Source organism: Hippocampus guttulatus, chromosome 2 (genome assembly GCF_054856545.1).
Source record: "Hippocampus guttulatus isolate MCC_2025c chromosome 2, RoL_Hgut_1.0, whole genome shotgun sequence".
Classification (NCBI taxonomy): domain Eukaryota; kingdom Metazoa; phylum Chordata; class Actinopteri; order Syngnathiformes; family Syngnathidae; genus Hippocampus; species Hippocampus guttulatus.
In genome coordinates this window covers 12705946-12730000 of record NC_141262.1, presented here as the reverse complement: position 1 = coordinate 12730000, position 24055 = coordinate 12705946, and the positions used below count along the sequence as shown (strand labels likewise).

The following is a 24055-nucleotide window of genomic DNA, read 5'->3' as shown; positions in this document are numbered from 1 at the left end:
AATTGTTGGCGCCGCGCTCTCCATTTGTTGTGATTTTTGGGATGTGCGCCAGGATGACTCCATGCAATTCCATCCCCCCATCCCTACGCCACCGCCGACCCCCGTGGAGTGTAAACATAACCACAAGGCGAAAGGTTGCCGACGTAGCACTGGCAGATGATTTCGCTTACATGCCGTCTTGTCTGGTGACGGTGTAGCCGTAGTCGGGGTAGTGCGGGAATGACACGTTGACTCCGATCAACGGTGTTCCGTCTCCGGTGAGGACCTGACCACGGATGACTGACGCCAGGCTGTGTGAAGGAAAAAAAAGAACCCCCCCCATGCCCCCAAACACACACACACACACACACACACACACGGTTGGTTGAATGGGCAGTAGCAGCTATTGTGTCAAGCGACAGAAAACTGAAAAAAAATGAAAAATACATATATGCTACAGTCTTTTTCTTTTATTCTCGTGATGGAATGAAAAAGGCAACGCAGCGTTATAATATACCAATATAACATAAGCTTTAAAAAAACAAAACAAACAAAACAAAGACATGTAAGAATATGTTCACATTGCAGGTGTGTTCCAATTTTCTTGCCCGTATGCAACCCATGAAGATTTTTTTTTTCAAATCCTCCCTGGCCTCTTGAAGGGAAAGACTACTCATCCATGAATCTGCAAAGCTGTCCTAAATTACAGTGTTGTCTTTACATTTGACTATAATTTAATCACACTTTAAACATGAAGCATAAAGTGGACATGGGTGATGATCGGAATTCAGCCATTAACGTGACGTCATCTTTAGTAGACATCTCCATGAACTGAGGAGCTTGAAGAGTGTTTCTTCATATCCCCAAAATATTTCTACCCCCTCACACCTTGCTACTCTGGTGATATGAGATGATAAAATGAGCCCCTACACGTGGGACCACATTTACTTCTGTAAACACGGCTCCAAGTGACGTTGATTTTTGACGCCCTGATTTGTGCGCACATAATATTATGCTAGGCTCTGCATAAGCGTGTGAGCCTGTCTTTCGGCCAAACCCACGCAGGCACGGTGAGAAAATGTAAACTCCACACAAGAAGGACGGAGTCGGAATCGAACCCTGCACTTCTGCACTGCGAGGCAGATCTCGACCACATGATAAAGCATCATCATAATAATAATAATAATAATAATAATACATTTATAATAATAGTGATTATTATTATTTTTTTTTTTATCCATCCATCCATTCATCCATCCATCCATTTTCAACACCGCTTACGCAGAACAGCGTCACAGGAATTTACTGGAGCCTATCCCAGCTGACTTCGGGCGTAAGGCTGACTACACCCCGAACGGGTCGCGAGCCAGTCACAGGGCACATATAGAGACGAACGTCCATTCACACCCACATTCAGCCAAAGACTGTTATACCCGCGCTGCAAGAAGGAGAGATACCGCCGCTCATTCCTACCGACTGCTGTCAGGCTGCTGAATAAACATACATGAAAACCTGTAACCATTGTAAATAGCACAGCCACCTTATGCTGTGTTTTCTATTCTATTGCTAATTTATTATATTTATTCTACAGATATACTGTATTGCTCATGCTATATTGTATATTGCACTTTTATTGAACTATGTAGTTCTTTCTGAAACATTGATTTTGTGCAATGAAACCGTTTTTTTTGTTTGTTTGTTTTCTTCCCCCCCCCCCCCCCCCCAATTTTGCTACTATAGACCACTACACAGTTTTTATTATTATTATTACTATTATTATTTAAATTAGGATCTTGCATGTAGGCTCATTGGGTGTGTAAATTAGTTTTTTTTTCTTTTTTACTTTTTAGCAGGTTGTCTAACAAGAAACAGCATGTCTCACTAACTGGCTGATTTGCCCTACAGGCAAGCTGATTTCATTTGGCCCTACACTGCACTACGCTTTCACCGGGCCAGAAATGAATTTGAAAAAAAAAAAATCAGGCACCTAGCTGCATAAAGTTGACAGACGCATGAATAAAAATCCATCAAAGACAAGGGTGAGGCCTTCCACACAACTTCCACATAACTTGACCTTGCTGCTGAATTTTCTTTTTAAAGTCATGCTTCCGCTGCGTTTAATTAATTCACCACCTCTCAAGCGTGGAGAGGAATCGGAAACAGGTTCCCTTTTGCATTCATCACAGGGCTGAGAAGGAGGGGGGAAAGACATGTTATCTCCAGGTCATTATGTAGCAGAGGCAGGCCTGATCAACAGCAGCGTTAACACATGCATCCTTTATTTGGCCAAGCTCAGGCAATGGGGCCACTTAACAGTGCGGCGCTGCTTCTTTCCAAACATCTCTATTTGTCTTTAGAACGCAAGACAAATGCCACAAGTACAAATAAAGCCAGCGACAGCTGCTGACGCACGAAAATGAATGCATTTTTGGATGCTCATATGTTTCATTGTCAACCACAGATGCGTAATATTCAGGAAAAGGAAGATTTTTCTTTGTTTTTTGCACAGTACACCCTGAACTGGTTGCTAGCTAATTGCAGGGCACACATTGACAAACAACCATTCACACTCACAATCACACCACAGTGTTTCAAGTGTTCCATTGTTAGGTTGATTGTTTTTAGTTATCATACATTTGCTTTTAATCATATGCTCACATTTATCATCAAGAATGCTTGTTGCACTGTGTGGCAGTTTAGGGACGCAACCACCTTTCCGAGGAAGTGGTTGGGAGGGGATAAGTATTCAGACTAAACAGGAGCAAGGTCGGACGGGGACGGAACTGTCAACACCAGCTGCAATTTGGGTGTTTTTGTAATGATTGCACACATGTACGTAATCTTCACTCACATACACACACATATTCAAAAAAGTTCAGTGTGTCTTCAACAGCCCTCATCCTTTAGGTTGGACACACCCATGTATTAGATTCCCAATAAATGAGAGGGCGAGCAGGGAGATCCTTGGGTGACGTGCAGAGAACTGAAACCAACGCTTCTCCTTGTTTCCCCCTGGTACCAGAATTGAGTCTCCTGTCTCCTCCTTGTGTTTTATGTCTAAATGTCAAATTGATGGACCTGACATCCATCAACCTGCCACGCATGTTTTTGGAATGTGGGAGGAAACGGGAGTACCTGTAGAAAACCCACGCAGGCAAGGGGAGACATGCAAACTCCACAGAGGCTGGGGCTTCGAATCGAACCCGTGACCTTTGCAATGTGAGGCGGACGTGCTAACCAGTCGACCACTGTGCTGCCCTATTTTTGATTTGACTGTTATCTGTTTGTATTATATATTTTTAATTGAAATACTGTACCCATTTTCTTTCTCAAAAATCCTTTGTGCATCCTTCAAAAATAAATGTTTGTGTCACTGAACACATGAGTGCAATCATAATGACAAGTCTGTCAGTGAGTACAGATTGAGTGTTAAACAAGATTCACATTTCACTTTTACTCTATCCACTGCAATTTGTTTACAAACAATCACACCGTGATACAGAAAGGATATGACAGCATTTCATAGCACAAAGAAACAAATAATTTTCAAAAAGTAGAAATGGGAACACGAGAGGTTCTCATAAGGGAAAAGCATGAATTACAGGGCAGTCAGTCATCCTACTTCCTTTGGGCCACACGTTGTCATGAACATCACAATTATCTGCACTTGCAGGGAGCTATTTCAGAAAACTCAGTGATCATTGGCTGATGTTTCACACATTTCCCTATATAAAGACAAGGTTCATTATGTAGGAAACGGTGGAGAATTGTACATAATCGTTTGCGTGCATGAGCCACTGCACGTGCAACTTATTACAAGAAACAGGAAAAAGCTTGTTTTGATGAGCATTAGTGACACAATGTGAAAAGTGAATATGGAGTTCTGAGAAATTCAGTTCTGATCTGAGAAATTTACCAAAGCACCGAAGAAAAACTCATATTTTGGCTGAGATTGTCATGTTGTATGAGCTTACTTGACTACAGAAATAGAAAACGTTTCACTGCCTTTTGCATTCATCTCAAAGCTTTTGAGCATTGTTAGCTCCGTGGCTTTAACGTTTTGCTTTATGCTAACCATGCAATAATGTCTGAGTAGCATGTTTTACAGTATGAGTGTCAAGGCACAATCGCGCAGCAGTTCAGCCATCTTTGATCGCTAACTCTGGCAACAACACAAGCACAAATTACACAGATGATGCCTGCATACCGTAATTTGTGGAGCACATTCGTAAATAATTGTATTCGATAGATAGATAGATAGATAGATAGATAGATAGATAGATAGATAGATAGATAGATAGATACTTTCACCTCCAAAATTCCATGGAAATGTTTAATTTGTGTAACGTAACCAGCAAAATTAGCTACAATAGCTAACTCAAGAGCACGTTTGTTTTGACGTGGACAGAATAGAGAAAAACATGATATCCAACTGCGCGCAGGGAATATTTCCTACGATGGTTTCAAGTAATCCTTATGTAAATACACTGGAGCTGGCTTTCCTGCAAATATAGAAGCAGGCAATAACCCAGACCCGTGGATAGCGAGTAATCCTTATCCTCATTGTCTTCAGCTTACTGTCATGTTGGTGTCTAGCAGCAGCATTAGCGCTCATGCTCAAAATATTCATTAGATTCTCCTTTTGCTTTCTCATGGCGAAAAGAAAAGCCTGCCACCTTAGAAGTTGAGCATATAGTTAATTAAATGTCACTGTATCGCACCACTGCAATGCTGCATTTATTCATTAAAAGCTTCTTCTTTAAGCCTTCTGGCTTGAGCATTTAGCTCCGAGCAATTGAGCAAACTGATTTAATGTGGCAGTAAACAGTGCACGATCATCTTGTTAGAATTATTGTACGAGTGTGTTAGCATGTTCTGCATTTAGCTCTTGTGTGAAACACTGTGGAACATAAACTCAATAAAACACTTGCGGTTAATGCGGCATGCCTTCAGGCTTTATAATTTAACTTTTAACCATTGGGAAAATAGACTTCATGTGGCAATTTATAGTGTTATATCTTGTTAGGATTGTCACATCAGCTTCCCCTAAAATGTCAAAAACAAGTGATAAAATAAATGTGTGTACTGTACATACAATTGTGTGTACATGTCATTGACTAAATATCAGCTTCTTATTACTGGTTAGGATGCGACTCTCTTCTCATTCCCGCAGCTTCACTGTGCTTTAAAGTGTGTGGACGCTGAAGCATCGACAGCACGGACGCTGGGCGTCGAGAGAGTTCAGAGCTCGTCGTCCCAATGCATTGAAACGAGACGAGTCATTGGATAAATGCTGGTTTTGTCCCGCCCATCGGACGCTCAGCGTCTCTGGGAGTCTATGGACAGTGGGCGTTTATGGACTGGCCCGGACGCTCAGCTTCTCTGCATGATGATTGGATGATCTGTCTGAGGCTGAATCTGAGGCTGACGTTTTTGATTGACAGCAAAATGAGCCAATCACTGATCTTTTGGTGGAGGCATCTGCGGGAGCATTTTTCAATTCTCATTCTGTTCTGAGTTAAACTGGAGACTTCTAATCATTTTAGCAACATTCTCTTTGTTGAAAATGACTAGCGACAAATTAATCTTTTACTTCTGGTGGGTTTTATTGGAGTTGCTGTAGTTATAGGACACGAGTTAAGTCCCTGGAAAAGACGCCTTGTTGGTATGACAGGGTCACAGATAATTTTCTTGAAAAGGAACGGAGAGTAGGATTCATGTATAAATAAACGGACGCATTTTATGATGTAGGCCGAAATTGAGCTTCCCCTCCTTGACAGACCAGCATCCGCCACTGTTGTCCATGCATGTCGCGAGTTGGAAGTTCTACCAACTTACAATGCATCCACCTAATCACAGATGCTAGAAGCAGCTGCTTTTATGAAAACATGCGGAAGTAGAACCCATGTCGATCTGTTGTACTTTTGGCAGACAAGTAAATAAAGCACTAAACAGTCAGAATGGCTCCTCAAAAAGGTAAACTACTCAAGGGAGCGTTCAGAAGCAGATCTGTGTTGTTCTTCATGCATTGTGGAACCAAGCTCTGTATCATGCAAGGCCAGCTAAGCACCATCCGGTACGTTGTGTGTTGTTTTCCTCTTTATTTGATTGCCAAATGAGAAACACTGCCTGGTGATTGTGTGAGCAAGGCAATTCAAAAAATATAAAAATCATATATATTTACATATAAATAAACACATACACTTTAGAGCCACGGTAGTTCTGCTTTGCCCCTATCCATGATGCGAAAGCACCCTGATTGCTGAGATGTTTCTGCTGTCTTTTATTTGTCAACTGCCTGCCACTAAACGGCCTGCTTTCTTTATTCCTCTTTTGCAAACATGGATGATGAGATAATCCTGTCATATCTGAATGTTTTTAACACGCCTGAGCAACATTTATACGAGATCAAATAAAAACAAAACAAGGGTTGTGAGAGCATATAGCCATTCAAAGCACACTTATCGATAGCATGGCCGAGTGGCTGTACAAACACTGCTTACCTGCTGTTGAAGGGATTCTCCCCTGTCACCACGTGACTCCCGCTGGGCCCCATCAGGAATGCCACACGCTCGTAGAAGCTCCTGGAGGTGGGCTGGCCGGCTGAGTTCTGGCCCTGCATCGCGGCGGCGGCGGCAGCGGCTGGGTCCAGCGAGCCTTTACACAACGTCTGACCCTGGCAGGAGATCTGAGTGCAGCAGTCCGGGTCCATGCAGTCCACCAGGCCATCTGGGAAACCAGGGTTTTTCTTTAAAATATGTAAATCTCATCGACGAATTGCATATCGGACACTACAGTGGACAGCTACATTTATTTGACCGCAGTTTTCCTTTTTCATGAGTCTGTATCTCAAATCAATAGCTCCATAAACAGCTGTTTGAAAGTTGCTTCCATCTAGCAGTTACTACAGTGGACAGCTATTTAAAAGTTGTTTCCTTTCATCTGTGACTACAGTGGGTAGGTAATCAAAGGATGGTCTGTGCTATAAGCCAGAGTCTGCATGTCCAAGTTACACATAAATCACGACAGCAGACAGTTGTTTGAAGGGTGTTTTCTTCGATCAGTCCTGGAAGGTGCTCTTTTCTATACCCGCCTCAATGCCAAATCGCATATCAGTCACGACAGTTGGAGACTGTCAAAATGTCAGAGTTGTGTATTTGTCACCGCAGTGGACAGCTAGGTCCAAACAGAGGCCATCTGGTAGAGAGAGGAAAGCAGGACAGTGTCTCCGTTAGGCGTCAAGCTCCGGTGACCTCACATGTGCACTGGGCATCATTAAAGTGACAGTGCGGATTGCATTATTTAACAATCCCCTCAAATGACCTCCAAATTTGTTGATGAGACGTGCGCACAGTGTCGTGTTCATGCCAATGAGGCTTCTCTTCATTATTATCCAGATGCTTAACATTTGAAAGCTTGAAAACACAGGCCACCATGCTAAGGGAACTTTTAAAAAGGCTTCAGTCACGGGACTGGTGTTTTCAATCGTGTGTTTAAAACAAAACAAAACAAAAAAACCCCCCCGTCTTTCTTCTTTTGCAGTTTTTAAGTACTTTTGTACCCTTTTCAAGGAGTTTTGTTTTTATTGTATTTGGTTTCTGGACTTGTTTGACCAGATTTTTTGATATTTTTACAGTTTTTTTTTATTTGTTTTGGAGACATTTTGGACTAAACCATTTCTTGACTGTGCTTTCTGTGTTTTGTGACTTGGTTGTGACATTTATTGTAGTTCTTTTAAAACTGTCTTTAGGCTGCTTTTGTTTGGTGACTTGATGTTTGACTAGGTTTTTGACCCTAAACTTGTTTCTGGGACTGTTGTGGTTGTTGTTTTTAACTTTTAACTTTTTTTTAAAAACAATTTCTTGATATTTTTTTTATTTTCAATGGCTTTCTTTATTTATTCATGTGTTTATTTATCTGACGTTTAATTTTTTTGTGTATTTTCAGTTATGTGAATTGATTTCTGACTTGATTCTTTATTTTTGTAACTTGGTTTTATTCAGGTTTCTAACTTGGCCAGGTGTTTGACATTTTTTAGACTTGGGTCTTTACCAGGTTAATGACATGAGCTGTTGTTTTCTTAAAAAGTGTTTTTGAACTTGTTTTTTTGACAGTTTTAAGCTTTGTTTTTTTTCTCTTTTTGTACTATTAATATCTCTGATGTGGCAATTGGAGTGAATTTGTCAGCATGAAAGTGGCTTCTGGTATTAAGTCGGACGACGGCAAATTCATTCAACCATTCCTCATCTGTACCATACACACCAGGCCAAAATGAGATTTAGGCGACCAGCTTGAACCGGTTAATCTCCATACCTCCCTCATTGTCCTTGCCGTCTGAGCAGAGCGTCTCGGTGGCGACGTCACATCCCAGGCCGCGCCATCCCGACTGGCAGATGCAATGCCAGACGTTCTGATCCAGGACGCAGCGCCCGTTGTTGTTGCACAAGCCTGGGCAGCCGTCTGTCAACACATCGTGGAGCAATGTCATGCACCACCAGCACGACAAGGAGAGGTGGGTGGGAAAGTGGGGATAGAGAGTAGACAGTAAGCAGTGGAGCAAACACAGAGTGCAGAAGATGTCTGACAGGACTTGGGATGTGTGAGAAGGTTCTGTCGATTCACATGAGTGCGTCTGTGTGATCAAGGTGTCTCGGTGACTCTTAATTAGAGCAGGACCAGGACCCCTGTTGGAGCTTTCAGGTGGTCTCTAAAGGTGGTATTGCTGATCTTGGAATGAGGTTCCCGTGGGTCAAATTGCACTCCACAGTGTAGAAACAGCGAAACACTGCACACTCTAATGAGATCCAATACAAAAGCTGGAGCAAAAAAAATAAAATAATTATGTCAGCGTTTTGATTGGGAAGGAAAAACATGATTTCTGAATGTGTCAGAAGACAACACCCAACTTCATTAGATTTTGTACTTGCAGAAATAAATATATGGATGAACGGATGGATAGATAATGTTTGAATTGATAGATACAATTGTATCCTGTATAAATAAATAAAAAAGGTTTTGGGTTTTCTTTTTTGGTTTGTTTTTTACACAGCTCTTGTATTGCATCCTACTGACCTGTGTATATCGATGCAGATGAACCACATGGGAACATCACTTTTTTTCTCTAAACATTTCTGTAAAACCCGGATGGGGCGGGTGGCCGGCCCCCATTTTGGGCTGACAGCTCATGTGAAGTAACAGCCACGGTGACTGGGGACAAGGAAGCCTTTAATGTCAAATAAGAATCATAATAAAGGCAAAGGGTTTGGGAAAGGGAAGCGTTGGCATCCTGAGCGTCTACATGTACAGAGAAGGACAGAGCACTGCCTCCACAAGGCCCAAACAAACCACAGCAGCTCCACTGGTTAAGACAAGGAAGAGGGGACGAGGGGACCGTGGAGTCTACTGGTTCAAGGCGGACAGGGAATGACGGGACATATCAGAAGGAAAAAGGGAGTTGGGGAGACATCATGGTCGACTCGGACATAGAACAGGTGTATCAACGTCGTGCTAGCGGGGAGACAAAGAACGGAAGGGGGAGTGGGAGGTGATCGTTTGTGACAATCTCCCTTGGGGAGGGTTCAGTTTACCTTTATATCCTATCTTGACCGCTCCTATTACACAACCCAGGAGAGGGAAACATTTAGGAAAAAAAGGGAACAGAAGTGACTTAGCTAAGGCTGACAAAAAAAAAAAAAAAACTAAAAAAAGAAAAAAAACATTTACTTTTTACTTGACAGTCGATATAACGCATATATAAAATCACCACGCACCAACGCTCACATTCTCCGTGGAGCCAGAAGGCCGAAACTATAAATGCTAGGGAGTAGTCGGTAAGTTTGAGGCAAAATAAAGAAGGATCAAAGTAGTCAATAATAAGCAGGGATGAACCATTAGGAGACAAGGGTGAGGGTAAGAGAGTTAGAAATAGGAAGTTTGGGTTAAGGTCAAGGATTGTATTTGGGATGAGGATTCGGGAGATTATAGGATGAATGGTTAAAGTAAATGCTGTTAAATGAGGAGAGGGATTAAAATTTGGGGTTGAGATCAAGGGATTAGGGCTAGGGTTAAGGTCTGTGCCCTGCGATTTGCTGGCGACCAATTGAGTGTGAGTCCAGCCTCTCGTCCAAAATCTGCTTTCTGCTTGGTTTACTGCGACCACAATGGGGTTTCACACCACAATTCTGACTTGTCATACTTGTTGCTGGTTGCTAAACGACTGAACAGGAAAAGGGCCGGTGCATTTTTCCCTCTTGTTTAGTTGTGAAGTAGACTGCAGTTCTATAACATGGATTTATCGCCTTTCCAACAAAACTTACTTTTACAGAGGAGGAGTCGACGAGCGGCAGTAAGAAAAAGGAACTGGGCTCCTCAGATTATAAAGACACAGCAGAATTTTGGGAAGTACAGGCTCATCCATTGGATGTGGCATCTGACGTCAAGGAGGCACTGCGCCCAACTGTAACATTTTTCAATCTTGACCGCAACACGACCTTTCATGGGTCCGCTGTGGCAGCACATACAAATAAAGGTGTTGGTCGATGGCACACCGCACTTTTCTTTGGGTGGAATAAAAAGCCTTTCACGTGTACAGAAAATTGATGTATGGGTTAAGGTTTGTGTTAGGGGTGAGGGCAAGGCAAATTCAAGGAAGAAGGTCGATTGAGGATAAAATATCATTTTTAATAATGGAATGCCATCACTTTATAAAATGGAAGCTTTTAAGCCGAGGGCTTTTTAGAATGGTGGCACACTGGAGTGAGAGGTCAGCACATGTGCCTCACAGTTTTGAGGTTGGGGTGTAGAGTTGCATGCTTGGCGATTTGGTGTGAATGCAAATGAATTGTTGTTTGTTTATATGTGACCTGCAATCGGTTGACCAGGGCACAGTATAACCGCAACCCCTTGCCCAAAGTCAGCTGGGCTAGCCTCCAGCACATTTGCGACCCTAATGAAAATATGCCAAATTGATTTTCTTTTGAAGGAGAGTTGGAGTAACATGGAAGGGAAGGGTTAGGAGGCACTATTAGGGAATCCATTTTGGGTTTGGTTTGGGTTATGGTTAGGGGTGGGGTTTAGTGCTAGAGTTAGGGGGTTGAGGTAATGGGATGGGATTAAGGGTTACATTTGAGTTAGGGTGTATACTTGTGTTCGGAATTGGAATCAATGCTTGAGGGTGAAGGTTATGGGTAAGGGTCAGGGGTTAGGACTGCTGCGCCAAAGCAAAGCAAACCAAAGCATACCTTAACTCCCATGAATACATCTGCTTGTTCAAAATCAATACATTTTCTTGAAAAAATAAAAATAAAAAAATCAAATTTCGGTGGAGCCGGAAAGCCAACGCGAAACATGAGTGGCGGGAGGTATTCGATATGTTAGCGGTAAAACAAAGGTGGATTGTAACAATCTGCATGATGAGGTTATTCTCAAGCAAAGAGTGTGCGGTTTTGTTTTGTTTTTTTTCTTTTACCTGACACTCTGGAATCCAGGGCTTTACATGGACGCCAAGAGGAGATCAGAGGTAAACAAAGAGGAAGGAAGACAGGAACATAGAAAAAGACAATTATTCAAAGACCATGTCCACATGAGCCAGTCATTTCTTGATTAGTTAAAGAGAAAATATATTTTTAATATTTTTTTTCCTTCAGGTTTTTAATTGCGTGACAAAGCAACAGGTGGCACTTTAATCCTCCTAAATTTGCTTAAAGCATATTTTTCATGAATTTTTCCAAAAATACTGATATTTAACATTCATCTCATGCACCCACAGGAGGACGCACACACACCCACCAAAATCTGCATACGCGGAAAATATAAATGTCAAAAAAGCCTGTTTTTGATTATTTTTTATCCAGCTCATATTTACCCTTTGTCTCATGCCCTAAGGATGCTTGTAAACCCATGAAAATTTGCAACAATATTTAATGATTTGTTCCATGACTCATGCCACCCCTTCATCTGAATCAGGTGAATCAATTTGAATATACAATGGTTAAAACAAAAAGAAATCATTTCTGATTCTGTGCACCACCTACGAAAAAAAAAGAGTTCAACAAATGTTCTTGCATTTGAAGCTCCTATTTAACATGAATATTTATTCAATTAATCACATCTGGGAGGAGGGGAAAACAACTAATTCTTATATTATAGTTCTTCTAACTGTCCACTGTGGTGGAAAGCCATCTCAGTGTCACATTTCATATTAACGATGCTAAAATTCCTCAGATTTGAGTCACCAACATGTCCAGGCATCTAGAAGACACTGGGTGGCAATAATGTCGTCACTTTCGATGGACCATCCTAATTACCTGTACATCCCTTTCATTTTACTGTAAAGACCTTTGTGAATTAGAGCTGGTAACCTAAAGGCAAAAAAATTACCCCCCGCCCCCACCCTCCACCTCCAAGTTTGACAAAAATATTCATGTGGACATTATCTAAATTGGAGTTAGGCAACAAGACAAGACAGAAATAAACAGATTTAAAAGCACACAAAAGAATCCACAGATGAAGGAAGACAAGTCATCATTTTCATTCTTCATTTTTTTTGTTTTTATCATGCGTATGAGTTCAGTGTTAGACAAAATTGTGAGATGTTAATTAAAGCGGCGAGTGATTAAGAAGAATCCCATTAGCGGCCATACGAATCACCGCCGAAACGACTCGGTCTAAAAACGCTCGCTAAAATATTCATTATGAACATTCTCCGTCTGCTTTGATTTGGGGCTAATGGGCTAGCACAAAGGAAAACACAGTTTCTCTTGATATGTGAACCTCTTTGTTTGCCTTGTCGCCTTCAAACACCAGTGGGCTCAAAGCAGATCCATGCGGAGCCATTAAATGGAATATCCGAATGTCTTTTTCCGACGCCAACTCGGCTTTGACGATGGCTGTGAATTGAACGCCTCAGTCTGTGGTGCAACGGCTCATGGAACAGGATCACTATTATGTCACTGAAGAATAGTCAAGGAAGCCGTACAGGAGAACTCTGGCCTTGCAAAATGAGATTAAAAGACACTTTATGGACAAATGTAGCTCTTAGAAAAGTGGACGTCATTTGAAACAGGAGCACACAAAAGCATGGAGGGAACATTTAAGAAAGTCAGATAGAAGACTTGAAGGCTCATTCAGTTCAAGAACTCTTGTCTGTTGAATCCAACCGCAAACACACAGCGAGCTTGTCTTTCACTCTGAAAATTTTAGTTAAACCGATTTTGTAAGTGAATTAAAGTAAATGAAAGAAAGACCATTTACTTTTAAAATACAGAAAGGCGGACAAACATGCATTTTTTAATGAAAAATAAAGCATTTTCTTATGTAAAAGAGTTGCACTCTTTGGACGTCAATCACGTCATAATGTAATTTTGGTTGATTACTCAACTGTAGTAAAATTTCTCAATTGTGAGACAAATAAAGGGTTTCTTATCTTATCTTAATTTGCACTATTACTATAAAGAAACACTGTTTTCTCTACTTTTTCTATAAAGTCTTCCAAAGCTCAAGTTATAACTGGAACAGGAAGGGTAGCCTATAGCTGTGCCATAATTTTGCTGGGAACATTCAGGGATCTGGAATTTGACTGCCTCCCCCTGCAGTGAAGAAGACTTGCTCACAGCAAATACATAATTAATTGCCGGCAGTCTGAAGTTGCTGGATCTTTTGTTTCCTAGGTGACGCACGAGAACATGGAGCAAATGCTGCAAGTGGCCACTCGGCGGGATGGCATTTCACGCTACATGTCGAGGTTCAGCCGGCAGAACGCAGGTCAACGGTAGCAAGCGACATCTCCAATGTCATTATCCTCATTAGCACCAAGTGAAGTGCCGTCATTTCATGGAAAATTATATTCCAAAGAGGCCTTGATTTGCCGTCCAACCTTCACTCACTAATTCCAGAGTTCCACTTCACCAAGAGAAAATGGTGGTTGATAGTAATGATTATCCGTCCAAGGTGAGACGATGAAAGTGTCGTTTCATTGAGAGAATTGCCCAAAAAAGTATTTAATTTATAATGGCATTATAAGGTTCTTCACATGGTGTCGTGTCCTTTTTTTGTCATTAAAAAAAAAAAAAACTTTAATAGGATGTGCAAAACGCGGACACGCCATTTGTCATTTTTTTAATGACAAAAATGGACATAAATGTTTTTCACAGGGCAGCAAACTACTTGCAAAGATCATAATGATCATTTTTAATTGACACTCGTGGCATACTTTGAGATTTACAGTGTATTTATCCTTGTAGCAGTAGTTGACGTGGTGTACAACTGTACTGCATCATATGAAGACACGTAGAGGGTCAACATATTAGAAACGGCCCTGTGTATGAGGTTTAAATGTATTGTTACATCATAAAATTCTTCAAAAGTGCTGTGACAAGATGGCATACCTAATGGTGTGACATATGCTGGGTAGTGCAAGTGGATTTTTTTTATTTTTTAACAACACTGAACCCACTGACATTCACGCTTCAAGGTTGCTCATGTTGCCTCCACAATCTGTGGCCTTCTGTCAAGTGTCGGCAAGTGTGTGTGTGTGTGTGTGTGTGTGTGCATTTGTAGGTTACGTGTGTTGAGACATCTAGCTCACCGATGGTGCAGTGCTCGCCCGTCCAGCCCTGGTGACAGTCACATTTGCCCTCACGACACACCCCATGGTCGATGCAACGCGGGTGACAGTCCCTCTGCTCACACTGGGCACCTGCCCAGCCCTCCTCGCAGTGACACATGCCACCCAGGCATGTGCCGTGAGGGCCGCAGTCCACCACGCACACCTCTGGAAGGAAAAAAATGTAAAAAAAACCCAAAAAACAAAACATCAGAAACATGTGCCAGCAGTATGATAATTTATAAACTGCTTAACAAATGTATTGGCTTCTCAATTTTTGAGGGTCCAGCAACACCTGACAGGGGAGAAATTTTTCCCATGAGCCATCACAATCCGAACGTCAATTAAACATAATCTCATGTGTGGCTTTCATGCCATGGGAAGAATTACGGTACCTTTTTTTTTTTTTTTGGGCGGGGGGGTGTTGTGTTCAACCTAAATATTCAAGATGTCTTTAAAATAATGCAAGGCATGTTTATTTGAATAGCATCATTCATACATTAGGCAAATTCACCGTGTTTTACAGAGGTAATGAAATCCAAAACAAGATTGAACTAGAAGATGAAAATGAAGATAAATCCCACGAAACACTAAAATTGCAGAACACATTCAACATAAAAAGAGCAAGATGGTGAAATATGATGATGAATATATTATGCTTTATGAAAAAAAGGAGCAGTGAGCCATTTTTTTCCCTGGCTGGATACAAATGTACTGACAGTTTGAGAAGGAAGATTCAGAATCAGAAAACGTTGCCATTGTGCACAATAGAGTCAGTGATTCCAACTTTTCAGACTTCTCTCATGAATGTTTAACACAAAAACAATTAGCGAGTTTATGTTCTAAAAAGAAAAAGTCAAAATGAATCATTTCCAAATTGTTTCCGAGATGATAAGAAAGGAGATCGGTAGAAGGCGGTCTTGGAGTCATTTGCGCTGAGCACTGCCAAAGACATGGTGCCCATTAGACGTGGCAAAAGTAGTGATTCAGTCACGTAGGAAACCATTGACACAAGGTATGTGTTTCCAAGTGGTTAATATTTTCTCAAGGTCACTTTGCCTCACCTGTATAATGCTATATGAGAAAAACCCAAGAGAAAGCTAGAAATGTTGTGCACACAGAGTGATGTCGCATGAACATCGACACACAGTAGAAAAGCAGAAAAGGGACGGAAGTAGCTGTTAAAAACAACACTACACAGAAAATAAGTGATCCGCAATAATTCAAAGTCTTTATTATAACGTGACAGGATAATAAAAATTAAGAAGCAAGATGTGGGTTATCCTTTTGTTGTACTCGAGCGCTCTTGTTTTTGCGATATGACACGTTTGACAGTCTAAATAGTAGGATGCTGCTACCTAGTGATCTGGTGATTAATGTCATCATGGCACATGACAAGCTTGTTTATAATCATGCAGTTAAGAACACGGTTAGTTTGGAAGCAGCTTCTCTGAGTAGGATGAAATATATGTCCGGTGTACCTAATGTTGAGCAAAGTACTATATCTGACGCATTCCCTTGAATTGTCCATCTGAAAGACGGTGCTCATTATTTGGGAACGTAAAAGCACTTTAGCTATGTTTTCCTTATTTATCAGGCAGGTAAATAAACCTCAAAATGCATTTTCTTTTGGGAAACATCAACAAACCACGGCTATGTTTTACTCATTTGTAGGGATGCAAATAAACTTTAGCTAAGTTTTACTTGCTTGTTGGGAACATCAATAACCGATAGTTGCATTGTGGAAACTTTTTGGTAAACATATAGTACCTCAGATGCGTTTTTACTTGTAGATGGGAAAAATAAACACACCTTGCCGATGCTGTACTGGCTTGTGGGTAATCTAGACAAACCTTAGATGAATTGTACTAATTTGTCAAGATCATAAAAAACAAGCCTAAAACATATAGTATTCATAACCTGATTGGTTTGGTTGATACATCCCTCACTAGGATAACAGATTGCGCAGGTGTACCTAACGTTTTACCCTGTAATGAAGTATGACATCCAAGACTGCTGTATTGTCATCTCCCCACACACATAAAGTAATTTAAAATGTACAGGTACCGTATATATAATTACATTCAGTGAAGGCACATTCAAACAGCAGTGGCGGACTTAGAACTCAGCCCTGTGGGACTCCCTTTGTTTCACAGTCAGGCATCACTGTGATGTTTCTCCCATTGCTTTTTCCTGTGTTATGTTAGCACTTTTGTTGTATCTGCGATGATAGTGTTGATGTCATATCAAGTGTAATCAACTTGCGATGTGCATTATATGACTTTTAGATCGCTTTTAAGACCCTCAACCATTATTCCTTAAATATGCTATAATGTACGCACACATCTTGATTTGAATACCTTTATCGTGCTAAAAAATTCAAAACATTTCGCAGGCGTGCTCATCCCGATGAAAATTTACATTTGGTAAAGGTTGTGTGGTTGAGCCTCAACAGTACGCTTACCAGCAAAAAGCATCAATAAGCTATGATTGAAAAGACACAGGTAGTTGGGTGTTTTGGTTTGAAGCTGCTGTTTTAGGGTCATTTGGGCCACGATGTGGGAAAATTGAACATCTCAGACAAATTTTGCCCAATTAGCACCAAATTTGAACCATGTATACTATAGTTGATACAATGTTGTAGCTTTTGTCATTGTGTACGGGCAGAGCATGAAAGCTACTTAAGCAATGGTTCATGAAATTCAGGTGGTTGTTTACATTCACATTGCCTGATTCAGAGACGTTCAGAACACCCCACACAAATTTTGTATTATAGCAATTGTGTATCTTATTTTTTTGTCCTCTATTTATTAATGCAAGGCATGTGGGAAGCATCGTGTGAAGAGCATCCAAACAGGCTCCCATACGTCGTCTGGACTTTGACAAAAGCAAAGCGGGCCTCTTTGAGTCGGCGTTATCTGGCCGAGGCGATACATCAGAGTGTGGTGGGCTGAGGCTAACACTAGGCGAGAAGCGATGACAAAAAGTGTGACAAACAGCACGGAAGCTGCAGTGTGTACTCACAATCATAAGTGGCTCCAAGAAATGTACATGAGCCTTCAAAATTTCACATTTTAACTCAAAGCATTATTTTGCTACAATTCAACACGTGCATTTTGTTCACGCACATCCACCTGCACATTTTTCTTGACTCTGTGTTAATGACTAATTACATTTCGGCATTCCAAATAATGTCAAAATGTGCCCTTAAAAATACGATTACATAACTTCAGCATCCAATGTTGAGGAAACTGCGTTTTCATTCATTTCCAAAGGGTGGAGAGCTTCCTCGTTGTCACAGACAAACACTTTGTCGTCCATGTCAAACTTTTCCTTTCTTTGAGAGATGCTCGCGATTAGCCGCCCACCCACCGGCACCATTACCCCACCCTCTGCTTACACTGTAGAATATTAAAAGCACCTCTTGGGGGACAGTCATCAAATTGGCAAAAGGTTCCTCCTTCGCAAAGAATCCATGTAATCAATTTTTCATTAGCGGCAAAGTGTTTATCTGCTTTGAACACGCCACAGCCGCATGAAGGTTTGCGGGCGGTCGATCACAGCCGCCACGCTTGTTAATTAAAGTTTATTTAATTGAAGGAGGAACTGCAGCATTAATTGTCCAGCTTGTGGAAATTCCCTACCCACCCCGGTGGAGTAACAGAGTCCCTTATTATTGGGCCGAGACGATCTGCTATCGGCAATTTCGTGATCCTTGCTCAATGAAGACTGAATAGAGACATGAAAGGGAAAAGAATGTCTTTGTTGTGCTACCTTTTATTTTCTTTTGGAAGGCCAAAAATCTGTGTCGTGTTAAAAAAGAAAAAAAAGGAAAATAGGTCCATTTATAATCCATAATAGTGGGTCTCTTGTTGTCATGGTAACAATGAATCCTTTTTGTGGTATAGAATATAGATGGAATGACCTGGAAAGCGCTTGTGCTGCGATAACATTGCTGCTCACGTCACTGTTAATTCCGCGCCAGTGGTGCAAATCTTTGAGAATGCGTTCACAATTTTGGTCAGGTTGCCAATATTTGGTAAATATCATGAAGAAGGTTCAGGGCACTAACTAAATGTCACTTCTCCACAGCATACTCTCAGCATATGTACATTTGGGGCGGTCATTTTTTTTTTTCTCTGAAAGTAGCAAGAAAGTGCTAAAAATGTGTCACATTGAACGCATCAGGAGACACATTTCACTTTGTTCACCAATAACAACCGGAGGGGACAATAGACGTTTTATCCAATAAGATAAGAAAATCTTTATTTGTCTCACAATGGAGAAATTCCCAATTTACAGCAGCAAAATTATGAAAGGGAGAAGTAGAAGAACAAAAGTATATAAATAAATATAAATGATAACATATAAATATAAGCATATTAAAAATTGGTGGGTGGGGGTGAGTCCAGGTTTTCAGGTCTGTCTATTCAATAGCCTGTAGTGTAATCCAATAGTGTAATGTAATTGTCTCTTGCTTGTTATTCAAGATAACTTCTCAAAAGAAATAAAAACAGTCATGAAAAATAATCAACCGATTTAAAAAGAAAAAAAAACATGGCATGTTGAGTCAGGCACAGGCACACTTGTGCACAATGTATGTGTCATACAGACAATGCGATGGCTTCTCTTGCCAGTTCTTCATGACAAAGGCCACTTAATGTCAAAGAAATAAACAGAACGAAAGGAATCTACTGTGAAAAAAGGTCCACAGCACACTCAGTCACAGGCGCACACAATGAACAAAGTACAAGTCATCATCAATGCGATGACTCTCCGACCAGTTGAGGAGTACAAACGCAAAAGCCCACAAGCACCATTTAGACGGCATTGTTAGCCCTTAGATGCATGACCAATCAATGACCCCAATTAGAAAGAATGCATTTCGGAAGAAATGTCTCTCATTTTGGTTAAAGATGACGATTTTGACTATATTTTGGTCAGAAGACCAATCTGTGTCCAACTGGTGTTGGGAAGGGGGTTCATTTCTATGTCATCCTGCATTTCTAATAGGCCTGACAACTCCAGGTGGACAAAGGTGTGGGTTGTCTTCATCTGAGATATCAAATCCTGAGTCAAGCCCCATAATAGGCTCTCTCTCTCTATTGGGATCATTTGTACAGCAGCTTCTAAGAGTCTTAACAGCAATGATGCTCTCAATGAGATCATACATTATTTTATGATAGACACAATGGAGACGCACAGGCAAAACTATGAATCAATATGTACCGCTAGCTGCACACGCGCATGCACAAACATACACTGACACACGTGTGGACAGACACACACTTATCACTGAGTAATCGATTATAGTATGACTACAATAGGCCATCTAATGGGTTGTATTTTATTACAGGAGGCTAGAATAAGATAGTAAGAGTCTCTCCACAACAAAAGCAAAGATGTTAGCTGGTGTTTGTTTAGTTGGCTAATGTAGCTCAGTCCAAAGTAGTTGTACAAAGTAGGTAAATAAACCCCACAACGACCTTTCCGGATTGAGAAATAAACTTTCATGTGTACAAGTATTGTTTGTCTTTCTTTCCAAGGGTTTGTCTTTTCCATGGATTTGGAAAATAAGTTCATATTTTATAACAGCACATGAAACATGAGGTATAAAATGCTGATACATGAATGTTGTGTTGCTCTGAAAATAACCTTTCGTGGTCAGACTCCTGTGATTACATATGTGGATCAACAGTTAATGTATACCCTTGATAAAAGTCAAAGGTCTGCAGGTTTAAACTTTGAAATTCCATAGAAAGTGCTTGGGGTATTTGACCCCACGTAACAAAAAGTGGGGTATCAAAACAAACACTGCAATAACTTAAAAACTATAACATTTAGATACTATTCCAAATACCTTTATGTCAAAAACAATCTATTTGAAGAATACATGAAGGATTACAGGATGCAAGGAGTTGTTTGGTTGTTTTAAATACGCATCGACTTCTCTTTGTTTAATGTTTAGTTTGACAGTTAACCAACTGGGAGTGGCAATAAACAGCAGGAAGGGTCTTTTTTGTAAAACTTGTTCACTATAAGCCAAAGTGTGGCTTGTTGTGAAGTGAGTCGAGTGCACTGCCACCGGACAGTGCACGTACTTCAAATTTTTGCTCACAATCCAAAGCAAAAAAATTGCCAAATCCCTCTCACCACATAGTCACGATGACGGTTACATTTACACAATACAAATAAAGAGAACATCTCCAAATAATCCAGAAAGACAGTCCACATAAATCAGTTTGGCATAACAGATGTGAACGTCTGGCTTCTGCAAGAACACATTGTCCCCTTGTAATCAAAAGCAAAATTCTGATGACAAATTAAGAGTCTCAGATGGGAAACGCCTTTAAGAAAAAAAAAATGAACACGACTTTTTATCAAAGAGTGATTAAGGTTGCGAATAAATCTGCGTCTCATATTTACTAATAAGATACTTGGGTGACACCTTGAGAAAGAACATATGTCGGGTCCAGCAAGATTAATGCACAGTGGCAGCATCGCATTGTTAACATATGTCGGCCCCTTTCCAGCAAGCAGCGCGCGCGACAAGTGTCACAACTTTGCACCTACTTTGACTATCTCCGACACAGAGCATAATGAACCTCCGGGAAGTCTTTTTTTTTTCTCCCTGTAATTTAATAAAGGTTGTAAAAACAAAGCGCGTCATCAGGAATTCATAAAGCCAGGGTCTGGCTCGCATTCATCAGTTTCCAGACTTTCAATCAGCGGGACATTGCAAATGAATAACTTTGGGTTTACGAAAGGAGAGGGAAAGACGGGAGAAATAATTTGATTTAGCTGTCTTTCAAGCTCAAAGACTTTCATGTCCAACTGAGTGAGGGAAATAAATATCTATTCCCTTGTAGGCGGCTACAATTTTCAAAAGTCTAGCTGATTAATTACCGCAGATTGAAATGTGAGAAATGAGAAGTCAAAGCAAAATGCTTACCAGTCACTTGATGTTCCATATATTTACAAGAGGCTCAAACTCTTCACAACACAGAACTGTTGGATTATCAAATATGAGCATTTTTTTCCCCAAACTGTGAAAAGCACACTACATTAATAGCAGAGTCACGTTTAGACACAACAATAGGGGCACAATTGGTCATGTGTATGAAATTATGCAAGATTAAAGTGTGACACAATTACTGTAATGCAAGAATTACTTGCACAAAAGAAATGCACAGAACGACTCCTAAAAAAAAAAGTTTATGGCATGCTGGATCAAAAAATACAATCATGTAATTAATGCAACTGTTCCTCTGACCAGTGATTGTAACTCTCAGTATGCACAATACAAATGAAAACAACCACAGCAAATAATCAACACAGTCCAAAAAATTCTCTGCGGCACACAATTTGTCATATGCATGTAAGTATGTGATTATGTGATTTGTTTTTGTCTTTTGTTTTGTCACATGTTGTTTGTTGTTTCTTCGTGTGGACCTGATATGGACTGTTTTCAGCGTTTTTTGGCCACGACATTCGTCAAAGGAGAAGTATCTGTGCTTGGTGGTTGCGCCTTCTCGGCAGCACGCCTGTACCAGCACAGATTTTGATTGGGAGGAATGTCGGCGCCATTGACTGTCGGTGCTGGACAGACCTGGGGCGCTTGTGTTTTTTGCGCCTGTAATGGGCAGCATTTTTCACAACCCCGTTTTGTTCAGTGGATATGTCGGCGCTGTGGGACAGTCGGCATTGGTGCGGCTGGATGGATGGCTGCTGAAGTTGAGGATGAGGAGAGAGGAGCTTTGGCGCAGAGCGCCGATGCGTATTTGGAACCGAGAGTCGCCGCTTGGAATTGAAATGGATTTCCATGGGACAGGAGAAGTGAACCAATCTCTTTTTTTGTCAATGGATGCTACAGCTTCTTGTTGACTTTGAAACTTAGCTTGTAGCCGACGTGTGCACATTTTGAACTTGACGTCTCTGATCCACTGGTTAAAGGACACTTTGATTCTCTCCTCTTTCATCTCAAACTGCTTCAAACAACAAAGCGTGTGACGGGAAAGTGGTTAGGACTGCACGACTGTCCGTGTTTTATGTTATGTGTTGTGTTTATTATTTTACTTTATGTTAACTGTTTTGTTAAGCGCTTTGTTACAGCTGCCGCTGTTGTGAAAGCGCTATATAAATCAGCATGTATTGTATTGTATTGTATCGCTCCTCTTGCCGGTTATCCATGATAAACCACATGGCACGCTCATTCACAAAATATACTCATATAACGCTACCGTTACTCTAGCTAGGTATTCATCATACCTCCACCATGCACAATGAGAATGCCCTGAAATAAACAGCCAAAATAGTCCATGGTACCCTCAGTCATCTGCGATTGGCTGGCAACCAGTTCAGGGTGTCCCCCCGCCTCCTGCCCAAAAGACAGCTGGGATAGGCTCCAGCACCCTTGTGAGGGTAAGCGGATTAGAAAATGGATGGATGGACCCTCAGTCATGAGATCCGATCATAAAATGCATGCAACTGTTCTTGTCGCCAGTTATTCATGACTGCCACCTTACCCAATAGAAATGCAACATAAACAAACCTACAAGAAACTGCTCAACACTCCAAAAAGTCCACAGCAGGCTCAGGGTGTTTTGTTTGTTTGTTTGTTTGATGCGGTCATTTTCTACTATTTTCTAGGCACAGCCGGGTTGCTTATACAGTAGAGCGACGTTCACTTTTACATCACATCATGAAGCATATCAAAGCCGTGCATACCTTGTACAATATTTTGCCCCCAGATTGTATGAAAAGACAGTGTTATTCATTATCTAGTCTGTTAATTAAAGCTAACACATCTGTTGTTGTTCTGTGAGCGCATCAAAGGAAATGTACACAAACTAAGCGAATGTGTTGCCAGTTAATTTGAGTGTACAGCGTTGAAAGGCAAAATGCGGATGCAGTACAAATGCAATGGGAGGTAATTAACTGCCTTTTGATGCCATGAAAGCAAAAAGGGGAAAATACACTTCCCACAAAAATATTACTTTGAACATAAAAATATGTAAAAGTAAATCCCTTTTCCGAACCGCTTGATACTCACTAGAGTCGCGGGGGGTGCTGGAGCCTATCCTACCTGTCTTCGGGCAGTAGGCGGGGGACACCCTGAATCGGTTGCCAGTAAATTTTAGGGTTATTTGGAATGTGGGAGGAAAGTGGAGTACCCGAAGAAAATCAATGCAAGCACGGGGAGAACATCCAAACACGTCACAGGAAGGCTGGATTCGGACCCACAACCTCTGCACTGTGAGGCACACGTACTATCGTCGCCGTCATGTTCATCTTTTTTTTATTTTTTAAATTCAGTCCCCAAATTGGTTTCAATTTGCAATATGACATTTGGTGTAGATTTCTAGCATGAGAAGACCCACAAAAAAATCTCAAGAAACCATGTCTCAAAAGACAAAGGAAGTCTGCCATTTTGGTTAGCTATCAAATGCTCATTTTGGTCATTTCCAGAGGTTC

General features: G+C 41.0%; 1 protein-coding gene across 1 annotated transcript in view; it reads right to left on the bottom strand.

Annotated features, from left to right (window-relative positions):
- Positions 1–24055, bottom strand: part of LOC147208555 (teneurin-3) — a 230472-nt gene that overhangs the window by 50201 nt on the left and 156216 nt on the right. The window contains exons 13-16 of the mRNA XM_086137267.1: positions 14564–14749; positions 8293–8439; positions 6483–6708; positions 171–290 (exon numbers count right to left, since the gene is read on the bottom strand). Coding sequence (XP_085993393.1) covers positions 171–290; positions 6483–6708; positions 8293–8439; positions 14564–14749 — 679 coding nt within the window. The remainder of the gene's footprint in view (positions 1–170; positions 291–6482; positions 6709–8292; positions 8440–14563; positions 14750–24055) is intronic.